Consider the following 24,666-nt stretch of genomic DNA (forward strand, 5'->3'; position numbering starts at 1 on the left):
CCCAGCTGGCTGGAGAGGCAAAGCAGACCTCTGTGTCAGAGGGGGTTTTGCCCACAAAAATGATGTGCGTATTTTGAATGAGTTGTTCAGCAGCTTTAGTGGAGTCTACTTGTTGCACAGACTCTGGACATTGTAGGTTCTTCTTCTCTAGATGTATGTTATTCCTGGAAAGCATGTGATAGAAGTGAACTGACAGAGGCAGACTGAGAACACACTATGGCATTCAAGTCCAAGGTCATATTTATCCAAAGACCTTAGCAGGAGACATTGCATGCACCGAGGCAGGGAATTAACATAAGACATGGGATTCAGGGCTTGTCAAGACCAAGTATTGTGGGAGATTGGCTGTCTATGGAATATAAGAAGCCCTCTTTTACTACTGGTAGATTTTGACTCATTTTCCTTACTACACAACTAACTAAAATTAGGTCATCTGATATGAATTTGGAAATAGCCACAAGTCAGAATTTCATGACAGAGTAGTTTTTTTTCAAGTCATCAGAGATAGTAACTCTTGGCAACAAGAGATGATTTGTGGAAGAGGGAGAAGATAAGTTCTCTGAGCTCTTTACTAAACTTTCAAATCAGCTAAGAGACTTTCTCTTTCTTTTTACCTTTCTTAGTGGCTCCATGAAACCCAGAGACAATTTCTTCCTGTGGATTTTTAGAAAACTGGTATTGGCAACTGGCTGGGTGGCAGTTGGGTCTAGATTCACAGAGTTTTGACTTAATGCCTTTTTTTCATTACTTATTACATACTGGATGTGTCATCCAATTAAATAATTGAAGTATTAAATTATTTAATCTCACGTCTCCCTATGAGGTGATATTTAACAGGTGAAGAAACAAAGGAACAGATAAGTTACACAACTTACTCTAGGTTAAAAAACCAGTTAAGTGCTCGTGTTAGGATCAGAAACCAGGCACCTGCCCTGAGTGTGGCTTGAAGACACTAGCTTGTTCCATGTTGGGCAAAGAGCCTTCAGGGGAGGAGTGAACCAGGACAATCAGAATTTAAGTTCTGCCATGAAGTCAGGAGGGATGTGGGACCTCCCACACCCACACCATCATTTGGCTGTAGCAGCGAGGACCTGAAAGATGAGCTCCTGAGTGTTTCTTTGCTTGAGTCTCTTGGTGAAAGACAAGGAGTTTGAGGAAGTTTTTGGAATTTACTCAATTTTAACATTTGATAATTAGCCCCCACACTCTCCTTTGCAGCTGTTGCCGTGCAGTGTAAGAAAGAGAGACGGAGGATTTATAAGCACCCATTGAAGGCGCCATTCCTCACCATATTTCAAATTCCAGGTTGGTGGTGTTGATGTCCGAGTCATCAAACGTGCAGGTCAGCAAGTGCTGGAGTCCATCCACTTCCAGCTGACTGTAGCACGAGAATGAGTAGTCATCCAGTTCTGCATCGTCAAAATCTCCTGGCAAGGAACAAACCTATAGATGTTAATGAAGCCAATAAGTGCCTCTTGTGCAATCTGGACTAATGTTGCCGAAATGGCAGACTTTCATGGCAGACATGAAGGAGTGGTGATTGTTTGTCTAAAGATGGAAAGCCCAAGGGCAAAGACAAGAAACAGGACTTCAAAAAAACAAAAATAAAAGCAAACAAAATGACAAAACTCAAATAAAACTTAATGAACACAGATTTTTTTCTAATAGAAAAAAGTCATCACAATTAATAAATAGTCTCCAAAGATTTATAAATATCTCTGCTGTTGGGTAAGAGCATTGGAGATCTAGAATGAGACACTAAATGCATCCTTTCTTTTGTATAATGAGTATTTCTTTTGTTAGTTTATACATTTAAATGAGATACTCTATTATTCATGTGCCACCTAATCTAGTCTTATACTTTATTACTAATCTTCCTTTATTGCCTCCCAAGAAATTTTTTTGAATGAATGAATGAAGATGATAGCTATCTTGCAGTCAGAAGTTCACTTCTTAAAACAGTAGCTTTCCCTTACCTAAACAGGTATCCCACCTAAAAGTTCCATTGATTTTTCCCATTGTATGAATATATATTTAAGGCCACTTGTCTTAAGCTACTAACAGGCAAACAGGATCAGAAAAAATTACATCACAGGACTCAGACCTGGTGGAGCTTCCCATGAATCTTAAAGATACTACTTCTGTGCTTGTATATCCTCCCTTTAGAGATATTGTGTTTTATGAATATGAGCAAAATTCTAGAAGCATGTGGGAAACCAGAATTTTTATGCCATTGCTTTTGGAAAGTACTGTCTTTTAGAGATAGCATTTGATTTTTTAAGATGGATTGAGGCCCCTAAGATTAAATATATATTTTGTGTGTATATTTAATAGTATTTAATAAAGAAAAATATATCATCAAAGATACTCCAACTGGGATCTGAGAAAATCCAGAGTAACCAAAGCCATTCTCGGAGAGATTGAGTGCTTCAGTCTCTTGAAGGAGAGAGACCTTGAAGCAGAGAGACTGCTTCAAGGTCTATTGATACTGAAATTACTTTGGCCACTGATACTAGAAAATTGAAGCTCTAGGGGTTGGGAAGAACCCACTCCAGTATTCTTGCCTAGAGAATCCCCATGGACAGAGGAGCCTGGCGGGCTACAGTCCATGGGGTCACAAAAAGTCGGACATGACTGAGCGACTAAACACAACACAACACAGCACAGGTTTTAAATAGGAGAGAGAAGATACTGAAAATTACATCCCAACTGAGTACCCCGAAGGCCGTGGGATTACAGACAGAACCCTCTTTACTTCAACAACCCAGTTGTTCTTTGGGATGATTAGTAAAGCTGGTTGTGAGTGGACCAACCAGTTGTGAGAAAGGTCAGTTCAGTCAAAGCAACAAATCTTGAAAAGCCACACCAAGGTAAGAGCTGCAGGCACTGCTGTTTCTGACTATACCTAGAATCCATCAAGCTCACAATTCTGCCACCAGCAAAGGCTCCTGATGCTGGGAAAGACTGAAGGCAGGAGGAGAAGGGGACAACAGAGGATGAGATGGTTAGATGGTATCACTGACTTAAAGGACATGAGTTTCAGCAAGCTCCAGGAGTTGGTGATGGACAGGGGAGTCTGGCGTGCTGCAGACCATGGGGTCACAAAGAGTTGGACATGACTGAGTAACTGAAGTGAACTGTATTTCAGCTGGATATGGCCCTCTTTTTAATGGCAGTTTTAAATAATGAGGGGCAGCCCACTATTTGGGGCTTCCATGTCAAAATATATTCGCTCTTAATCTTATAGAGTGAGATCCAGTCCGCTAATTGCTGGCATGTCCACCAATCTGGTACAACAGAACCTACATTACTATTTGGATTCAGACACTTGTGGATCAACTTTGTCTCCAAAACTGTTTAACATACAACTTAAGCCAGAGTGAGCAGACTTTAGTAGATTCTGGTATCAACAGAACAAAGCATTCCTGTATAATTTGCTATATATTCTTACACAGCAGTGATCACTTACAATAGCCAAGACATGAAAACAACCTGAAGGTCCATTGACAGTTTAACTGATAAAGAACATGTTGTATGTATATATATATGTGTGTGTATATATATATATACTACTATATATACTATATATACTAATACTATATTGGAGAAGAAAATGGTAACCCACTCCAGTGTTCTTGCCTGGAGAATCCCAGGGACGGGGGAGCCTGGTGGGCTTCTGTCTATGGGGTCACACAGAGTCAGACATGACTGAAGTGACTTAGCAGCAGTAGCATATATACTACACACACACACACACACACACACACACACACACACACACACACACACTGGAATATTACTCAGCCATGAAAAAGAATGAAGTAATACCATTTGCAGCAACAAGGATGGAGCTAGAGACTATCATACTAAGATAAGTAAGCCATATAGAGAAAAATAAATATCATATGATATTGCTTATATGTAGAATCTAAAAAAATGATACAAATGAAATTATTTACAGAATAAAAATAGATTCACAGACATAGTAAACAAACTTACTTAATTTACCAAAGGGAACAGTGGAAGGTGGGGGAGGCAGATAAATTAGGAGTTCGGGATTAACATATGCATACTACTATATATAACATAGGCAAATAATAAAACCCTACTGTAAAGCCCAGGGACTATACTCAATATCTTGTAATAATCTATAATGGAAAAGAATCTGAAAAAAAAATATATATATGTGTGTGTGTCTCTCTCTATATATGTATAACTGAATCACTTTGCTGTATACTTGGAACTAACACACATTGTAAATTAATGATATTTCCATGAAAGAGAAGAAAATAATGGTCATACAGTTAAAATGGCCGTGTTTTGAGAAAAAGCTCATTGGTTCTTTAACAGGTTCGGAGCTCGTTGACTCTGAGCCAAAGTTGCTTTGTAAACAAGAAAAGTCCCCTCAATTACCTGCAAAATTGCGTGGCATTTTACAAAGAGAATGTCATATCTGCTCTCAGCTTAGTTAAGAGTCATATACACAGTGGTTAAGACCTCCAGCACCAGAGCTGGACAGATGTGGATTTAAATCCTGGCTGTTCCACTGTGTAGCTGTGATCCTTCATCAGGTCCTCTCTAAGCTTCAGGGTTCTGATATTTAAATTCGTGTTATTATGAGGAGTCACTGAATACAAAGATATTTCTTAGAACACAGAAAGTACTCAATAAGGGCTAGCTAAAACTATTATCACATTTTTTGAGAAATAAAGAAAAGGTAAAAAAAGAATTCTAATTCGAAGGATATACATGAAACCTTTGGTGGCTCCTTTGAAAAAGAGTGTTTTGTCAAAGGTATTATTATGACTACAGATTTGAAATTACACAGAGCTCACGAACAGTGAGTTTTTAAAAATTCTCACTATAAAAATTAGAATTTTTGAAATATGTATTATAGACAAGAGAATGTGGTTTAGAAGTTTTCCTACTGGAAGGGCTTAGTTAATTAAAAGTATAAATGATTTGGATTTTTAAAAAGTATCTTCTTCTCTTGATCATTCTTATGCTTATCAGAGAACTAACTTATCTTTAACAGAGAGCAGTTGATTATTTTGAATTCCTGACACCTCAAACTGAGAAGTATTTTGATGTAATCATGTGGATGGGTGGTTACAGATCTCTTAAAAAAATACCCTGAAATTTAAAAAGTTGAAGTGAAAACTCAGCTTTCAACTAGAATCCTTAATTTGTTTTTAAAATAAAATGACCACTTCGGGGAGTGGTGAAGCAGAAGGGATATATTATATTCCAAAGGGGAAGATTTATGTGTTACCTGCCAAGCATCTATCTGTACAGACACAAGACAACATTTACCATGAATTAATTATCATCCCCCACACATTCACAGTCACGCTATGAAAAATGTCAACCCTCTGACAATTCCATTAATGAAAATATGCTAGGGATTTCCATCCTTAGTGATTACATGACTTAAGCTATCTAAGCTGAGTCATTAGGCTGACGTGCTTGATATCTTCACTAGGCAAATACTTTTTAAATCTTAAAGTGAAAGTACTTAATTTTCAGGAACAATTAGGTGGTCCAAGTTTCCAGGTGGCTCCTCTGGGCCACTTCACCTTGGCGCAATTTCAGTTGTAATTACAATAGGTTTACAAAGTAGACAGCATCTGCCTCTAGGTACTAAGTATTTAAGGATACTAAAGAAAATTGTTATATGATGATAAATTTGTTGGCCTGGATACAGTTAAGTATATTTCAAAGAGAACTCATTCAGATCTTACCCCTATTCAGTTATTCACTAAGAATACCACATGATCACACCAAAACTAAAGTATTTTGAGGAAATTTTCAAATATTTGTTAAATGTCTACTATGTTCTGGATACTGGAGTAGGTATTGAGAAAACAGCAAAGGTAAGTGCAGACAAAGTGGTTGTTTCTGGATATTATTTTATCTTGAAAGTGATGTTTTTGGAGCCTCTTAAAAGCTAAAGCAAAACAAAATGAGCTGCTTTTCTTGGCAAGGTAAAGTTACCTTGAAGGTTCTCTAACAAGCATAACCATTGTGTCTCTATGGGGTGTTCTTTTTGTAAGATCAGAGGCATCAACAAATATTTAAGATTCACATTGGGAGAGTCAAGTGCATCCCTTGACAATTCTACGCCTTTGTGGACCACTTGCAGTGTTGGCCCCAGGCCCCCTGTCCTGGTGGTTAGAACAGGCAAAAGGGTTAAGTACGTGGTAAGTCCTCTAACTCCCTTATATTTAACCCAGTGCCCCACTCCAGTCTATTATGGATCTGAGCAACTGAAATAGATGCTAGGGATCATCTGAAATCCTGAAGAAAAATCAGAAATGACTCACCATTCTCTGCATAGCCACTTTCTCCAGAAACGGCTTGAAGTAAATAGAAAAGCATACCCAAAGCAGTACTTAGAAGTGTCATTCTGAGAGAGAAATAGAGGAGACAGCAAGCGCATGAGCCTATGCGTAGGAATGAATGAGAGAGAGAGTGCGAGCAACTTAAGTCTATAGCTTTAGGACTTTATACTTGTTTAACCACAGGGGGGAAGTAGGGGGGAAGTCTAAACAGAAGAAAAGAAGGCAAGTGCCAGAAACAGGAAGTGTGAGTAAAAGTATTGCTGCTGTAAGCAGAAGCAGAGGAAAAGAAGGGATGGAGCCTTTCAGAGGCTGGTACCTCTTTGGCATCCCTGGCTGCCCCCAAATGTACTGGCCTTATTTCAGATGGAGGTGGTGGATTCAAATCTAGGCTTGAACTAGCTTAGATCCACTTTAAAAGAATCATGAGACAAAAATCTAAACAGACAAAGTTTATCAATTGCTTGTCTGAGTGAGTGTTGCTATAAAGGAAGATTGTGCACTTAATCAAGTCATTTACTGCAGGTATATTTTAAATTATCTACCTCTCATCTCTGAACATACATGATAGAGTTCCACAAGCACAGTCACTTTTCTGTTGTGTTTTTTTGTGTATCCCTGGTGGTTACTTATGCCTCATCCACCGTAGTAGGCACTTGAGAATTATTTGTTTAATGTAGAAGTTGGCAAGCTAGGGCCCAGGAGCCAAATTTGGCCCACTACCTGCTCTTGTAATGGGCTTCCCTGGTGGCTCAGATGGTAAAGAATCAGTCTGCTATGCAGGAGACCTGGGTCCAACCCCCACATTGGAAAGATCCCCTGAAGAAGGGAATGGCAAGCCACTCCAGTATTTTTGCCTGGAGAATTCCATGGACAGAGGAGCCTGGTGGGCTACAGTCCAAGGGGTCACAAAGAGTTAGACATGACTGAGCAACTAACATACACTTTGGTCTTGTAAGTAAAGTTGTGTTGAAACATGGTTGCTTTGTGATTGTATCATCACAGTAAAGTCACTGAGGCAGAAACTGTACATCACACAATGTGTGAAATCTTCACTATCTGGCTTTTTACAGAAAAAATCTGCTGACCCTTTGTTTAATGGATTAAATAGTTTTCTCTGTGTATTTAAAATAGGTTTCCATTTGTGATAATATGATTGCCACACAACTTTTCAAGAACATAAGTTACACGCATGCCACACTGGTACCGACGTATACAGGACAGAATTCTGAAAAATGACAGAGGTCATTCAGACTCTCCTTAAACTAGCTTGTCCATAAAAATTGTTCTCAACACAGCCTCACGGCTAAAACAGTGATATTTGTCAAGCCTGGCTGCATGCATGCTAAGTCACTTCAATATCCACCTCTTTGCTATGGACTGTAGCCTGCCAGGCTCCTCTGTCCATGGACTTCTCCAGGCAAGAATACTAGAGAGGGTTACCATGCCCTGCTCCAGGGGATCTTCCTGACTGACCCAGGGATCAAACCCACAACTCCTATGTTGCAGGAAGATTCTTTACCGCTGAGTCACTGGGGAAGCCCAAGCCTGGATGACTTCTTAGTAATTGTTGGATGTTCTTCCACATCATTTGTGTTCAAAGTCATAGGTAGATAGCAGTTCTGTCATCAACACAGTTTTGCTCACGTCTTGTCATGGATAATCTAACCTGGATTCTGGCCATGAAACACCACTGCCTTGATTCACCATTTTTTTTAGAAAAATCTGCAAGACCGTGAATATAGGGTGACAATTACAGAGATGCTGAGTGGACAGTGACTTATAAACTTCTGTTCAATTCACTGTTATTGGGCAGCATCAGTCCTATCGACCTGTAAGAATATTATGGGAAAGTTGGAAAGTGTTAGTCATTCAGTCGTATTGGACTCTTTGAGACCCCCATGGACTGTAGCCAGTCAGGCTCCTCTGTCAATGGGATTTTGCAGGCAAGAATACTGGAGTGGCCATTGCCTCCTCCAAGGGCTCTTCTCAACCTAGAAATTGAACCCAGGCCTCCCCATTGCAGGCAGATTCTTTACTTTCTGAGCCACTAGGGAAGCCCCAAGAATGGCTACAGTAACCAAGATGAATAACATCCCTTGCCTCAGTGTAAAACAGTCTTTGAAAGCCACATGGGCTAGCTTGTCTTATTGTTACAGGTGAGTTTCCCTGGTGGCTCAGTTGGTAAAGAATCTGCCTGCAATGCAGGAGACCTGGGTTTGATCCCTGGGTTGGGAAGATCCCCTGGAGAAAGGCATGGCATCTCACTCCAGTATTCTTGCCTGGAGAATCCCCATGCTCAGAGGAGCCTGGTGGGCTACAGTCCACAGAGTCCCAAAGAGTCAGACAAGACTGAGCAACTAAGCACATTGTTACAGGTACTGTGACAATCTCGTAAGAGGTGAAAAGAAGAGGTGGGGCATTTGTGTTAGTCCCTGGGAGCCCCTCTTCAGAGTTGACGCAGATCCAGTGTCAGACATGGGGTGCCCTGTTCATAACGTCATATACTGGACTACAAATTCAAGGAATATTTCAAAGCAAGAAGCCAGCTGAATGGGACACAATCTACCTCCTCCATCTGCTGATTTTGGCATTTTCCACACATCTTCCATGAAGAGTAACATAAATAAACGGTGACAATTTTGTGCATCAAATGATAATTTGTGTTCTCACTTCTGATTTTTCTTTGAATGCTCAGACAATCATAAGCCTGATTTACAAAAATTGGTGTGTTTTGCGTGTTGAGCTGAACATCCTTTCAAGAAAGCTGCAATTATAAATTTCCATGAACTAAGTGTTCAAAGAGAAATCACAAATCATAGCCATCCAGCAGCACAGACCTCGTGAACTGCTCACAGACTGTCACTCCACGGGTGAGTAATTGGGTCGTGTCTCTTTAAGTTCTCTTGTTTATCATTCAAGTGGACTATCATTTTGATTGTATCTCTTTCCTTTAGTTGTGAAGATGTAAAAGAACAAAGTCAAGACACAATATTTTGGTACAGCATGTGCTAGTTGGCTCAGGGGATTTCCACGGGTATACTTAACTCTCTTCGGGTGGGGCAGGAGATGCTGAAGGACCTCAGAGAGAAACCTATATTAAATGTGGAGAGCTCAAAGAAATGAGAGGCTTCACTTGTCCCTCTAGAGATTCTGGGGGAGCAACGGTACCTTCTCTACTTTCTTTACCCAGATCTCACTGCTCTTTTGGAAACCTGGAAAAGCTAAGTTTCTAAGAAACTTAGAAAATCCCTTGCTCTACCTACCACCTAAACAGAGACATTTACTGAATTTCTTGTCATTATTGGCTGTGGGAGAAGCGTGGCAATGAGAACAGCAAAAGCGGAAAGATGTTCAGGGCACCAGAGCCTCTGACCATGGAATCAGGATCTGAGCAAGCAGTCCTTTGATGGGGTAGCTTGACTGGAGCTGACATTTTCTCCTTCTCGTCTCTCATCATTTCTTCTCATTGCTTCCTTTCTCTTCCTTCTTATGTTGTCTTCCTCTAGCTTCTTGAGTCCCCTGTGATGTGGTGAATCATAGCAAAGGTGTTTTATTTTTTTCTCAAATACAAGCAGAATAGAGTGACTCTGTAAGACTCCCAGGATCAGTTGATCCTGTCTCTCCTTTCTCCCTTTTTTGGTGATCGTTCAGACCATTTTGTGAAACTGACAAAGCACACAAGTAAGATTTTCTTATATTTTCACATTGTAGTAAGTTACGTGCCCTTTGTGTATAACTGGTTAGAGTCCTAAAGAGCTCAGAGAGTTGACCTTCTAGCAAGATTTGAAATTTGTATTCCAGTTGGAGGGGAGTGCGCTCTTGGATTGTTCGTTGTCTGTTCACTTCGTACAAGTTCCTTCAGGAAATCCCATGCTTTCTCTTCTTCCCTGATTAATAAGGATAAAGATGCTCCTGGGAAAATTCAGGCTGAGATCTTAACTTCTTGTTAATCTTCACAATCTCAACTCTTCTTTTATGAACAGAAATTTTCTTTCCATCTTTTACAGAAGTTTTAGAGTTAGTGGGACAGACATCAATGTATTGCCTCTTTCAATACCCTTGGGAAACAACTGCTTGAAGACCAAAAGTATTTCTCTGAGTCAGTTTTTAAATGAAGCCTATAAAATAGCCCCTTAAACACTTAGTACTTTGTCCCAAATGAGAAAAATGTAAAAGTCATTTATCTTGAGATTGAATATTAAAGGACAACAAAGTGAAATAACAGCAGCAATAGTAATGATAGATAGTACGTTGCTATAGAGATATACCGGCTAAAATCTGTTGTTGAAACAATACTCAGAAAGTCCCAAAAGACATTCTCTGAGGTCTGTATTAACCTCCCCCCTCACTGTCACTTACCTTCTTTGATTAATGATTAGATTTTATCTGTAAGGTAGAAAGCAACAATGGGCCCTGCCTTCTGCCAGAAAAGAGACATCCAGGCCAGCTCAGTGGGGTGACTGGGGAGCCCCGAGCACTATGGGAAGAGAGAAAGGAAAACACCCAAAGTGTATCAAGTAGGCGAAGATGGCTGTGGGGAAGTCTCACTTTGCTCTCGTCCTGAGCAGATCCTCTTTAGCATTTACCAGTGTGTGCTGAGTCAGGCCCCAGGCTTCTAAGGGGGAGTCCCAGCACCGTGAAGTTTCATTTCCAGGAGCACAGTATTTTCCTTGTTGTGGCTCTTCTTTCATTTCCCTTTCCTCCTTACCCCATGTCTTCAGCCTCATGCCTTGCTGTTGCTTGTGTTCTTTCTGGGCAGAGATGACATGCCAGAGCTATTGTATCTCTATAAGACTTTAGTCCCTGTCTTTGGAAGCAACAAAAAGGAAATATTCGAGTGCCAGTTGGTCACACTCTGCTAAAGATGTTTCTGTCAGAAATAGTTTTGATAGCAGGAGGTACCCAAATTTCAATAGAAGTGTGAACAAGCGTGTTGAGCCTTCAGGAAAGTGGGACACTGTCTGGCTATGGCTATAGGCTCCAGAGCTCCCATGGGCAGCTGCCAAGTTGTGGGTCTACCTACAGCCTCTGGTCTCTCCCAGGCCCTTCCTGAGATGGTCCATGGCATGCTCCTACTCATAACTGTCAGGCACAGCACCTCTGCTGTGTTTTGGAGAAAAATCTGGATTGACACTATCCTAGGCTGTGACCTTGCACAGATTTCTTTGCCTTGGGAAGAGCTCCTACCACCCCACAGAACACTTTTGGAAGGACTGCTGTGCTGATGGCTATACCTGCCTCTAAACTCAGCCAACCAGGAGAATTAGCAAGAGTCCTCAGTTCTACATCCCCATGCTCTGCCTATTCTTTTAGATCCTGGCACCTCCAAGAACAGCTAGTGGAATAGGCAAAGTCCCAGTGAAAAGTAACCCTGACTGACACTGCTCATGGAATTGCCACAGAGAGGCAGCACAGTTCCCAGATGATTTGACCCTAGGCCAAATTTTCAAGGGGTGTCCCTGGCGGCTTAGCGGTAAAGAATCTGCCTGCAATACAAGAGCTGCTGGAGACCTGGGATCAATCTCTGGGTTGGGAAGATTCCCTGGAGGAAGGCATGGCACCCACTCCAGTACTCTTGTCTGGAGAATCCCATGGACAAAGGAGCCTGGTGGGCTATAGTCCATGGGGTCGCAAAGAATCGGACACAACTGAGGGGCCAACACACTTTCATCTTTAGCTTCAAGAGAAAAGGGAAAATGTAGTCTGCAAAGGGATAACTATGTCCTTGAGTAAAACTGGAGATTCAATTAGTAAAACGAAGAGGAAGAGAATGACTCTTGGGGAGAACAAGTAGCCTGTGCAAGAGCTGTACACTTAGTAGTTTTGCAAAATTGTGCTGGAGGAAGAACACATGTAATAGTATTTTTCTCCACCTGTGGGACGTGGGGTAGGCATCCCATCTTGGGATGAAAGGATTCTGAATGACCTATCAGATGAGTGGACTTAGATCTGGACAGGGCAGAGCTTGCACTTGGTCTCTAGGGAAACAAAACTTTAAGGCTTATATCAGGGCCATTTTCTCTAATTTCCAATTTTGGATCCCGAGAAACTCCAAAGAGAATCAGAAGTCTAAAACCAAGGTTCCAAATCTGTGTACTCCATGAATCTCCTAAAACTTGAAGTGGTAAAAGGTCTTTTCTTTTGTTAGAATCTCAAAGGTGTGAGTGATACAAAACTTTAAATTCTCCCACAGTGACCCAGAGGGGAACTCCATACTGAAGCAGTTGACCTGTCATCACGGGGACCCTGGACTGTGAGAGACTGGGCAGCCATGTCTGAGACTTTTGATTTGTGTTTCTGTGTACTGAGATCCTGCAGGATCTTGGCTGGTTCTTTCCCCTCCATCTTGGCAGGTGAAGGGAGGTAGGGACAAGAGTGCAACTCACTGATTGAGTGCGTGTGCTGGTCCTACCTTCCCTACTCAGGAGATGGCAGAAGACAGCCCTTTCTTATTCCAGCCCCATGACTGGAGGGAGGTTAGCCTTGCTCCTGGGGAAGCTTCTCACCATTTTCTCCTTTGTAAATGCTGCCTGTGCCATTTCCAAAGCAACTGTCTTCCTCTCTACAAGCAGCATAAACTGTTCCCCAACTCTGCTTAAGTCCTGTGCTTTCTTAGCTAAACTCTCTTCTCTGCCGGAAGCAGAAGGGAGGGAATTCCTCTCTGTTAAATGTAGAATAATAAAGTAGCAGGGGCAGGCAGGGAACTAGTTTATATCAGTGCATATCTCGTACTTGTTTTTTCTTTCACTCAAAGGACTCTTAGTTTTGCCAGTTCTTTACGGGAATCTGAATTTTGCCTACACTGATCATTTTAGAGTGCCTTCCCCAAAAGAAAAGAATCTATTTTAAGTAACATGCAGGTCATTGTGAGCAGTGTTTTGTGCCCACATTTGCAGCGTGTCCTTCATAAAGGACTTAGGAACCACCAGAGTTTGTGGGAGGGAAGGGGAGGAGGCTGAGCCAGTATGCTGTGGGTCTAGCTCCAGTCTGCTGGTGTTTTGGAACTATTAATCACTGTCCTTCCCTACCCCTGCCCATGAGTTTTACTTCCTTTTTTTTTCTTCCTCTCATCCTCCACTTCTCGTGTAAGAGCCAGGCACTCTGAACACTTGACTTGAGGAAGAAAGATGCCAGTTGAAAGCACTGATGAGAAAAATCTTCCAGGCATTTGAATTTCAAAAATCTGGAGACTTGGAGGTAATTAAAGAGAAGAGTGGCATAAGCAGGGTGACAAAAGAAAGGATTATCAACTTCTCTACAATACCATCCCATCCATCCCTCAGACTAGAAAAGGATTCATGTTGGAGAGAAGTGAATGGAGAGAGGATGGGAAAAGATGGCAGATTCCTAGGCCAAGAGGGAGAATCTAGAGGGGATCAGATGGCAAGTGATGGGGCCCAGGGATGCAAAGTGTCCACCTTTATTTAAAGCCTCCTTACTGGGAGCGCCAGACCTTCATCTCTCCCCTCTGGGGTTTCCACACACCATATAACTCAGAGCTCTGCCATCTGTCGTTCCCATGGGTCCAATGAAGAGTTTACTTCAACACAGCAGGTGGTCTGATTTTTCTCCCAAAAAAGTTTCAGGAAGTTGCAAAGTCCCAAGAAGAAGAAAAGTACAACCTTAGACATTGAAAAGAGACTAGAAATAGGGAAAAGAGAATCCCCCTCTAGTAAAGGGAACCCTTTTACAGTGTTAGTTGGAATATAAATGGATACAGCCACTATGGAGAACAGTATGGAGGTTCCATAAAAAACTAAAAATAGAGCAACCATATGATTCAGCAATCCTACTTCTGAGCATATAGCAGAGAAAACCATAATTCAAAAAAAATACTTGCACCCCATGTTCATTGCAGCATCATTTACAATAGATAGGACATGGAAGCAACCTAAATGTCCATCAACAGAGGAATGGGTAAAGAAGATAGTGTACATGTAAAATGGAATATTAATCAGCCACAAAAAGGAATGAAATTGTGTCATTTGCAGAGATGTGGATGGACCTAGAGATTCTCATACAGAGTGAGGTAAGTCAGAAAGAGAAATATTAACACATTTATGTGGAATCTAGAAAAATGGTATAGATGAACTTACTTGCAAAGCAAAAATAGAGACACAGACATAGAAAACAAATGTATGGATACCAAGGAGGGAAGAGGGGTGGGATGAGTTGGGAGACTGGGATTGACATGTATACATTACAACGAATAAAAGAGATAACTAATGAGACCCTACTGTCTGCACAGGAAACGCCACTCAGTGCTCTGTGGTGACCTAACTGGGAAAGAAATAAAAAAAAGAGGGAATATATGTATACCTACAGCTGATTCTCTTTGCTGTAAGCAGAAATGAACACAGCATTGTAATGGAACTATTCTACAATACAAGAAGAAAAGAGTCTCCCTCTTTTATCCTCACCATGAACCTATACTTGAAGAACTGACGAAAATAATGTCAGAGTGCTCTGAGACAGAATGGTAACCTTCCTCCTGCACAAAAGACTGTTTCATAGTATAGTTCTCTGTGTAGGATCTTGTTTGAAAAATAAAGGAGTTCCACTGCTTAAAATTTAAAAACCTCCGAGTTCTAGTAAATAGTGCACATGCTTGGAATCATGCTTGGGTTCTGATTCTGTCCCTGGCGGTCTCGTCCACCTGCGCTTGCCTAATCTGCAAAACGGGACAGTAGTATCTGATTCTGAGGGTTGCTCTGTTGTTGAAGCACATGGTTCCCTGCCTGTCACACAAGTATTCTGTGCATATAAGTTTTCCTCACCATCTGCTTTAGTCAAGAAGGTAACAAATGTGGCAAATAATACTGTAAAATGTTAAACCATGTGTCTCTTCCCCATTAACTTAAAAAAAAGCTTTTTAATTTATATTTGAGTATAACTGATTAACAATGCTTTGATAGCTTCAGGTGGATAGCAAAGGTACTCAGTCATACATATACATGTATACATTCTCCCCCAATCCAGGCTGCCACATGACCTTGAGCAGAGATCTCTGTGCCATACAGTAGGACCTTTTTGGTTATCCATTTTAAATATATCAGAGTGTACATGTTGATCCCCAGCTCCCTAACTGTCTCATCCCCCCATTCTTCCCTGACAACCATAAGTTTGTTCTCTAACTCTGTGAGTCTGTTTCTGTTTTGCAGATAATTTCATTTGCATCATTTCTTTTTAGATTCTGCATGTAAGGGATGTCATACAATATTTCTTCCTCTCTGTCTGACTTTACTCAGTATGACAATCTCCAGGTGCACCCATGTTGCAGCAAACGGCATCATTTCATTCTTTTTAATGTTTGATTAATATTCCAAGGTGTATATGTACCACATGTTCTTTATCCATTCATCTGTTGATGGACATTTAGGTTGCTTTCATGTCTTGGTTACTGTCAATAGTGCTGCAATGAACATTTTCCCAATTAACTTTTAGCCCTTCCTCCCGCAGTTCTCTATTGCCCCAAGTGAAAATTGTGATACTAGAAAACAGAGACTTTAAATTCCTGGTTTTCCATTTCATAAGCCACATTCCATAAGACAAGAAAGATCTGCAACAATTGTTTGTCAGGCAAGACACTTCTCCCTTCCCTCCCTCATCCTAAGCCAATCCACTTCTCTCTCTTTCAACTAAATAAAGGGACTCTAACTGGAAAGGGGGAGGAGAAAAGACCGGAATATAAAGAGTTGCATGCTGATGAACACTTATGAGAAGAAGTCTAGAATCCCAACACCTCCCTGCACTGGGCAATAAGTCCAAGGAGAAGGAGAAGTAAGCTTGGGGGATGTAAGAGTAGAGGGAACCTATGCTCCAATTCTCACTTGCATGATGGAATTTGGACCACCCATAGGTTTCCCTAAACCATCAGGGTGTTGGGGAAGAGAGTAGAGATGGGTGCCAAGGGTACCAATGCAGAGAGGCTTGAGCTTATCTCAGAGTCTCTCTGTGTCCCAAAGTCCCAGGAAGAGCCTGAGATTTCTCTCTGTTTCTGACAGCTATGTGGATATGACACTGAGATGCTCTGGGGTGAGGGACTATTGTCAACAGATTTCATAAGCATGGAAATGTTGGGGACCAGGTAGGATCTCAGACACCTCTGCAGATGCCACTGGGAGAGATAATCTGCATGATATCTGGGTAAAATAACACATTCTAGAGGATTCCAGAAAGGGGAAAGACACTTTTGGAGGCCCATGGGCTCAAGGGCTACTCCTCTGATGACATGACAATCCAAAACTATCAATGTCAAACCCCAGACAAAACTAAAAGTCAGCCACAGAAGAAGAGCAGGGAAAAGAGAAAATCCCAAATGAATCATTGTAGCTGAACGGTAGAATTTCAAAACTGGAAGTAGGACACGATGTGTTTAGGAGACTGTTTACATGGATCCTTTCTTACCAGAGAGAAGTAAAATAAAGGAAGTCTAAGTTTAAATGCTTGTCTAAAGAATTGGCTTCACAGGGGAGGAGCCAAGATGGCGGAGGAGTAGGACGGGGAGACCACTTTCTCTCCTACAAATTCATCAAAAGAATAACTGAACGCAGAACAAACTTTGCAAAACAACTTCTGATCGCTAGCTGAGGTCATCAGGTGCCCAGAAAAGCAGCCCATTGTCTTCGAAAGGAGGTAGGACAAAATATAAAAGATAAAGAGTGAGACAAAAGAGCTAAGGACGGAGATCCGTCCCGGGAAGTCTTAGGCGGCATTGCTTGGGGTAGGGTCTGGGCCTGAGTGCCCTGAGAACAATCGGAGGGAGCTTCTGTGAGTTGCCAACTTGAACTGTGGGAGACCAGAAGAGAGAGAGTAACCCGGCCGGCCGCTCGCAGAACAAGGAGACCGAGAGGGTCCAGCGAGGAGCTCGCAGGCTGCGGACCGGCCCAGCCCTGCCGGAGGCAGGAGGCGGGGGGAGGGGAAGGTCGCGGCGAGACACAGGGCGCAGGCACCCGACCGGCGCGGGCGGGGACTGGGGCTGGGGACGCGGAGGGCGGAAGGCGCGCGCACCCAACTGGCGCCAGCGGAAACTGAAACTGGGTCCGTGGAAGGGAGTGGGCGCGCCACACCTGGGGAGAGTGCGCCCACCAAGCCCCTGGCTGCCTGGACCGCTCTGACGGGGAAGGCACTGAGAGCAGGCGCAGCTTTTTGCTCCGCGCTTTTGTGGAACACCCGAGGGCTGGAACCTCGCACAGCGCGGGGCGCGCTCCATATAGAACAGCCGGGAGCCTGAGCAGCGCAGACGGAGAAAGCAGCGTCAGCCCCTCCCGGCAGCCCCAGCCCATCCCCGCGGCGCAAGCCTGTCCCAGCAGCGCAAGCCCCTCCCCGCAGAGCGACGGAACTAGCTACCTGAATAAGAGTCCACCTCCGCCCGCCTGTGTCAGGGCGGAAATGAGGCTCTGAAGAGACCGGCAAACAGAAGCCAAATAAACAAAGGGAACCGCTTCAGAAGGGACTGGTGCAACAGATTAAAATCCCTCTAGGAAACATTGACTACACCGGAAGGGGCCTGTAGATATCGAGAAGCGTAAGCTGGAACGAGGAGCTATCTGAAACTGAGCCGATCCCACACTGACCGCAACAGCTCCAGAGAAACTCCTAGATAGAATTTTACTTTTTTCTTTTTTAAATTTTTTCTTTTTTATTTTTTCTCTGTTATTTTCCTTTAAAATCCCCTATTACTCCCCCATTACTCCTTAACTTTCATTTCCATAGACTTTTATGATTTTTTAATTAGGGGGAAAAAAAAATTTTTTTTCCTTTTTTTTCTTCTTTCTTTTTTTTCCTATTTTTTTCCTTTTTCTCTTCTATTTTCTATTTTTCTTTTTCTCTTATTTCTTTTAAAGTCCTCTAGTACTCCTCTACTACTCCTTAATTTTCATTTTCAATACACTATAACCTTACAAAAAAAAAAAGAAGAGAAGCCCTATTTTTAAACCGAAGATTAATCTCTCCCAATCTTGACTCTCTGTTTTCTACCTCAGAACACCTCTATTTCCTCCTTTCCCCTTCTCTTCCCAATCCAATTCTGTGAATCTTTGTAGGTGACTGGGCTACGGAGAACACTCTGGGAACAGACAGCTGTGTAGATCTGTCTCTCTCCTCTTGAGTCCCCCTTTTTCTCCTCCTGCTCATCCCTATCTCCCTCCTCTCTCTCCTCTTCTTCATGTAACTCTGTGAACCTCTCTTGGTGTCCCTAACGGGGGAGAATCTTTTAGCCATTAACCTAGAAGTTTTCTTATCAGGGCTGTATAGTTGGAGAAGTCCTGAGACTACAGGAAGAATAAAACTGAAATCCAGAGGCAGGAGACTTAAGCCCAAAACCTGAGAACACCAGAAAACTCCTGACTACATGGAACTTTAAGTAATAAGTGACTGTCCAAAAGCCTTCATACCTACACTGAAACCAACCACCAGCCAAGAGCCAATAAGTTTTAGAGCAAGACATACCACACAAATTCTCCAGCAACGCAGGAACATAGCCCTGAACATCAACATACAGGCTGCCCAAGGTCACACCTAACACATAGACCCATCTCAAAACTCATTACTGGGCACTCCATTGCTCTCCAAACAGAAGAAATCAAGTTCCACGCACCAGAACACTGATGCAAGCTTCCCTAACCAGGGAATCTTGACAAGCCAATCCTCTAACCCCACCCACTGGGTTAATCCTCCACAACAAAAAGGAACCACAGACCTCCAGAATACAGAAAGCCCACTCCAGATACAGCAATCTAAACAAGATGAAAAGGCAAAGAAATGCCCAACAGGTAAAGGAACATGAAAAATGCCCACCAAGTCAAACAAAAGAGGAGGAGATAGGGAATCTACCTGAAAAAGAATTTAGAATAATGATAATAAAAATGATCCAAAATCTTGAAAACAAAATGGAGTTACAGATAAATAGCCTGGAAACAAAGATTGAAAAGATTCAAGAACTGTTTAATAAAGACCTAGAAGAAATAAAAAAGAGTCAATTACAAATGAATAATGCAATGAATGAGATCAAAAACACTTTGGAGGGAACCAAGAGTAGAATAACGGAGGCAGAAGATAGGATAAGTGAGGTAGAAGATAAAATGGTGGAAATAAATGAAGCAGAGAGGAAAAAAGAAAAAAGGATCAAAAGAAATGAGGACAACCTCAGGGACCTCTGGGACACTGTGAAATGCCCCAACATTCGAATCATAGGAGTTCCAGAAGAAGAAGACAAAAAGAAAGGCCATGAGAAAATACTCGAGGAGATAATAGCTGAAAACTTCCCTAAAATGGGGAAGGAAATAGCCACCCAAGTCCAAGAAACCCAGAGAGTCCCAAACAGGATAAACCCAAGGCGAAACACCCCAAGACACATATTAATCAAATTAACAAAGATCAAACACAAAGAACAAATATTAAAAGCAGCAAGGGAAAAACAACAAATAACACACAAAGGGATTCCCATAAGGATAACAGCTGATCTATCAATAGAAACCCTCCAGGCCAGAAGGGAATGGCAGGGCGTACTGAAAGTAATGAAAGAGAATAACCTACAACCTAAATTACTGTATCCAGCAAGGATCTCATTCAGATATGAAGGAGAATTCAAAAGCTTTACAGATAAGCAAAAGCTGAGAGAATTCAGCACCACCAAACCAGCTCTTCAACAAATGCTAAAAGATCTTCTCTAGACAGGAAATGCAGAAAGGTTGTATAAACGTGAACCCAAAACAACAAAGTAAATGGCAACGGGACCACACCTATCAATAATTACCCTAAATGTAAATGGGTTGAATGCCCCAACCAAAAGACAAAGATTGGCTGAATGGATACAAAAACAAGACCCCTATATATGCTGTCTACAAGAGACCCACCTCAAAACAAGAGACACATACAGACTAAAAGTGAAGGGCTGGAAAAAAAATATTTCATGCAAACGGAGACCAAAAGAAAGCAGGAGTCGCAATACTCATATCAGATAAAATAGACTTTCAAATAAAGGATGTGAAAAGAGACAAAGAAGGACACTACATAATGATCAAAGGATCAATCCAAGAAGAAGATATAACAATTATAAATATATATGCACCCAACATAGGAGCACCGCAATATGTGCAGCAAACACTAACGAGTATGAAAGACGAAATTAATAGTAACACAATAATAGTGGGAGACTTTAATACCCCACTCACAACTATGGATAGATCAACTAAACAGAAAATTAACAAGGAAACACAAACCTTAAATGACACAATGGACCAGCTAGACCTAATTGATATCTATAGGACATTTCACCCCAAAACAATCAACTTCACCTTTTTCTCAAGTGCACACGGAACATTCTCCAGAATAGATCACATCCTGGGCCGTAAATCTGGTCTTGGAAAATTCAAAAAAATTGAAATCATTCCAGTCATCTTTTCTGATCACAGTGCAGTAAGATTAGATCTCAATTACAGGAGAAAAATTGTTAAAACTTCAAACATATGGAGGCTAAATAACACTCTTCTGAATAACCAACAAATCATAGAAGAAATCAAAAAAGAAATCAAAATATGTATAGAAATGAATGAAAATGAAAACACAACAACCCAAAACCTATGGGACACTGTAAAAGCAGTGCTAAGGGGAAGGTTCATAGCATTACAGGCTTACATCAAGAAACAAGAAAAAAACCAAATAAATAACCTAACTCTACACCTAAAGCAATTAGAGAAGGAAGAAATGAAGAACCCCAGAGTTAGCAGAAGGAAAGAAATCTTAAAAATCAGGGCAGAAATAAATGCAAAAGAAACTAAAGAGACCATAGCAAAAATCAACAAAGCCAAAAGCTGCTTTTTGAAAAAATAAACAAAATTGACAAACCATTAGCAAGACTCATTAAGAAACAAAGAGAGAAAAACCAAATTAACAAAATTAGAAATGAAAATGGAGAGATCACAACAGACAACACTGAAATACAAAGGATCATAAGAGACTACTACCAGCAGCTCTATGCCAATAAAATGGACAACTTGGATGAAATGGACAAATTCTTAGAAAAGTATAACTTTCCAAAACTGAACCAGGAAGAAATAGAAGATCTTAACAGACCCATCACAAGCAAGGAAATCGAAACTGTAATCAAAAATCTTCCAGCAAACAAAAGCCCAGGACCAGATGGCTTCACAGCTGAATTCTACCAAAAATTTAGAGAAGAGCTAACACCTATCTTACTCAAACTCTTCCAGAAAATTGCAGATGAAGGTAAGCTTCCAAACTCATTCTATGAGGCCACCATCACCCTAATTCCAAAACCAGACAAAGATGCCACCAAAAAAGAAAACTACAGGCCAATATCACTGATGAACATAGATGCAAAAATCCTTAACAAAATTCTAGCAAACAGAATCCAACAACATATTAAAAAGATCATACATCATGACCAAGTGGCCTTTATCCCAGGAATGCAAGGATTCTTTAATATCCACAAATCAATCAATGTAATACACCACATTAACAAATTGAAAGATAAAAACCATATGATTATCTCAATAGATGCAGAGAAAGCCTTTGACAAAATTCAACACTCATTTATAATTAAAACTCTCCAAAAAGCAGGAATAGAAGGAACATACCTCAACATAATAAAAGCTATATATGACAAACCCACAGCAAGCATCACCCTCAATGGTGAAAAATTGAAGGCATTTTCCCTGAAATCAGGAACAAGACAAGGGTGCCCACTCTCACCACTACTATTCAACATAGTATTGGAAGTTCTGGCCACAGCAATCAGAGCAGAAAAAGAAGTAAAAGGAATCCAGATAAGAAAAGAAGAAGTGAAACTCTCACTGTTTGCAGATGACATGATCCTCTATATAGAAAACCCTAAAGACTCTACCAGAAAATTACTAGAGCTAATCAATGAATATAGTAAAGTTGCAGGATATAAAATTAACACACAGAAATCCCTTGCATTCCTATATACTAACAATGAAAAAACAGAAAGAGAAATTAAGGAAACAATACCATTCACCATTGCAACAAAAAGAATAAAATACTTAGGAGTATATCTACCTAAAGAAACAAAAGACCTATACATAGAAAACTATAAAACACTGACGAAAGAAATCAAAGAGGACACAAACAGATGGAGAAACATACCGTGTTCATGGATTGGAAGAATCAATATTGTCAAAATGGCTATTCTACCCAAAGCAGTCTATAGATTCAATGCAACCCCTATCAAGCTACCAACGGTATTTTTCACAGAACTAGACCAAAGAATTTCACAATTTGTATGGAAATACAAAAAACCTCGAATAGCCAAAGTAATCTTGAGAAAGAAGAATGGAACTGGAGGAATCAACCTGCCTGACTTCAGACTCTACTACAAAGCCACAGTCATCAAGACAGTATGGTACTGGCACAAAGACAGAAATATAGATCAATGGAACAGAATTGAAAGCCCAGAGATAAATCCACGAACCTATGGACACCTTATCTTTGACAAAGGAGGCAAGGATATACAATGGAAAAAAGACAACCTCTTTAACAAGTGGTGCTGGGAAAACTGGTCAACCACTTGTAAAAGAATGAAACTAGAACACTTTCTAACACCATACACAAAAATAAACTCAAAATGGATTAAAGATCTAAATGTAAGACCAGAAACTATAAAACTCCTAGAGGAGAACATAGGCAAAACACTCTCCGACATAAATCACAGCAAGATCCTCTATGACCCACCTCCCAGAATATTGGAAATAAAAGCAAAACTAAACAAATCGGACCTAATGAAACTTAAAAGCTTTTGCACTACAAAGGAAACTATAAGTAAGGTGAAAAGACAGCCCTCAGATTGGGAGAAAATAATAGCAAATGAAGAAACAGACAAAGGATTAATCTCAAAAATATACAAGCAACTCCTGCAGCTCAATTCCAGAAAAATAAATGACCCAATCAAAAAATGGGCCAAAGAACTAAACAGACATTTCTCCAAAGAAGACATACAGATGGCTAACAAACACATGAAAAGATGCTCAACATCACTCATTGTTAGAGAAATGCAAATCAAAACCACAATGAGGTACCATTACACGCCAGTCAGGATGGCTGCGATCCAAAAGTCTACAAGCAATAAATGCTGGAGAGGGTGTGGAGAAAAGGGAACCCTCTTACACTGTTGGTGGGAATGCAAACTAGTACAGCCGCTATGGAAAACAGTGTGGAGATTTCTTAAAAAACTGGAAATAGAACTGCCATATGACCCAGCAATCCCACTTCTGGGCATACACACTGAGGAAACCAGATCTGAAAGAGACACGTGCACCCCAATGTTCATCGCAGCACTGTTTATAATAGCCAGGACATGGAAGCAACCTAGATGCCCATCAGCAGATGAATGGATAAGGAAGCTGTGGTACATATACACCATGGAATATTACTCAGCCATTAAAAAGAATTCATTTGAACCAGTCCTAATGAGATGGATGAAGCTGGAGCCCCTTATACAGAGTGAACTAAGCCAGAAAGATAAAGAACATTACAGCATACTAACACATATATATGGAATTTAGAAAGATGGTAACGATAACCCTATATGCAAAACAGAAAAAGAGACACAGAAATACAGAACAGACTTTTGAACTTTGTGGGAGAATGTGAGGGTGGGATATTTCAAAAGAACAGCATGTATACTATCTATGGTGAAACAGATCACCAGCCCAGGTGGGATGCATGAGACAAGTGCTCCAGCCTGGTGCACTGGGAGGACCTGGGGGAATCGGGTGGAGAGGGAGGTGGGAGCGGGGATCGGGATGGGGAATACGTGTAAATCCATGGCTGATTCATATCAATGTATGACAAAACCCACTGAAATGTTGTGAAGTGATTGGCCTCCAACTAATAAAAAAAAAAAAAAAAAAAAAAAAATTGGCTTCAGCAAATCAAGGTGGAACTCTTTTAACTGCTGCAAGAAAACGATTTTGGATGTTACCTGAAATTGTTTTGGTTCAGTGAGACCTTCTGGCAAGCAAGAGATTCCTGATGAGTTCCGCTGAGCATTGTATGCTGTGCCGATTCTACTGCAACTTGTCTTTATTTGTATCCACGTGGAGTCACAAAGAATGCTTTGATATTCAAGAGATGTTTATTTTTGTAACTCAATTTTGTTTTTTTTTCTTACTTTTCTCTGTAGTTTTCAGTTTAAAAGTCTTACACTCTTTTGTTCTTATTTTTATTCCAAAATATTTAATGTCTTTGATGGTCTTGTACATCAAAGACTCATCTGCTTAATTTCCTTTTCATATTGTTAATTGCTTAATTGTAAAAATATAATTGCTTTCAGAAAATTGATTGA

At 40.9% G+C, this 24,666-nt stretch overlaps 1 protein-coding gene and 1 long non-coding RNA gene across 4 annotated transcripts in view; one reads left to right on the forward strand and one right to left on the reverse strand.

Moving 5' to 3' along the window:
* The window catches only part of IL7R (interleukin 7 receptor), a 31,699-nt gene extending 25,213 nt beyond the window's left edge, over positions 1-6,486 (reverse strand). The window contains exons 1-2 of one of the 3 annotated variants that reach the window (XM_061129962.1): positions 6,324-6,485; positions 1,289-1,427 (exon numbers count right to left, since the gene is read on the reverse strand). In XM_061129962.1, the coding sequence (XP_060985945.1) occupies positions 1,289-1,427; positions 6,324-6,405 (221 nt within the window). In that variant the 5' untranslated portion in view covers positions 6,406-6,485. Of the gene's footprint in view, positions 1-1,288; positions 1,444-6,323 lie in introns of all 3 variants that reach the window. The other 2 variants (XM_061129963.1, XM_061129964.1) reach the window with 2 other exon arrangements.
* A 2,592-nt stretch (positions 6,487-9,078) lies between these two features.
* LOC133046426 (uncharacterized) overlaps positions 9,079-24,666 on the forward strand; it is an 84,261-nt gene continuing 68,673 nt past the window's right edge. Inside the window, exon 1 of the long non-coding RNA XR_009690508.1 lies at positions 9,079-9,211. This is a non-coding gene — a long non-coding RNA (uncharacterized LOC133046426). The remainder of the gene's footprint in view (positions 9,212-24,666) is intronic.

The sequence above is a fragment of the Dama dama genome, chromosome 25 (assembly GCF_033118175.1).
Source record: "Dama dama isolate Ldn47 chromosome 25, ASM3311817v1, whole genome shotgun sequence".
NCBI classification, from domain to species: Eukaryota; Metazoa; Chordata; class Mammalia; order Artiodactyla; family Cervidae; genus Dama; species Dama dama.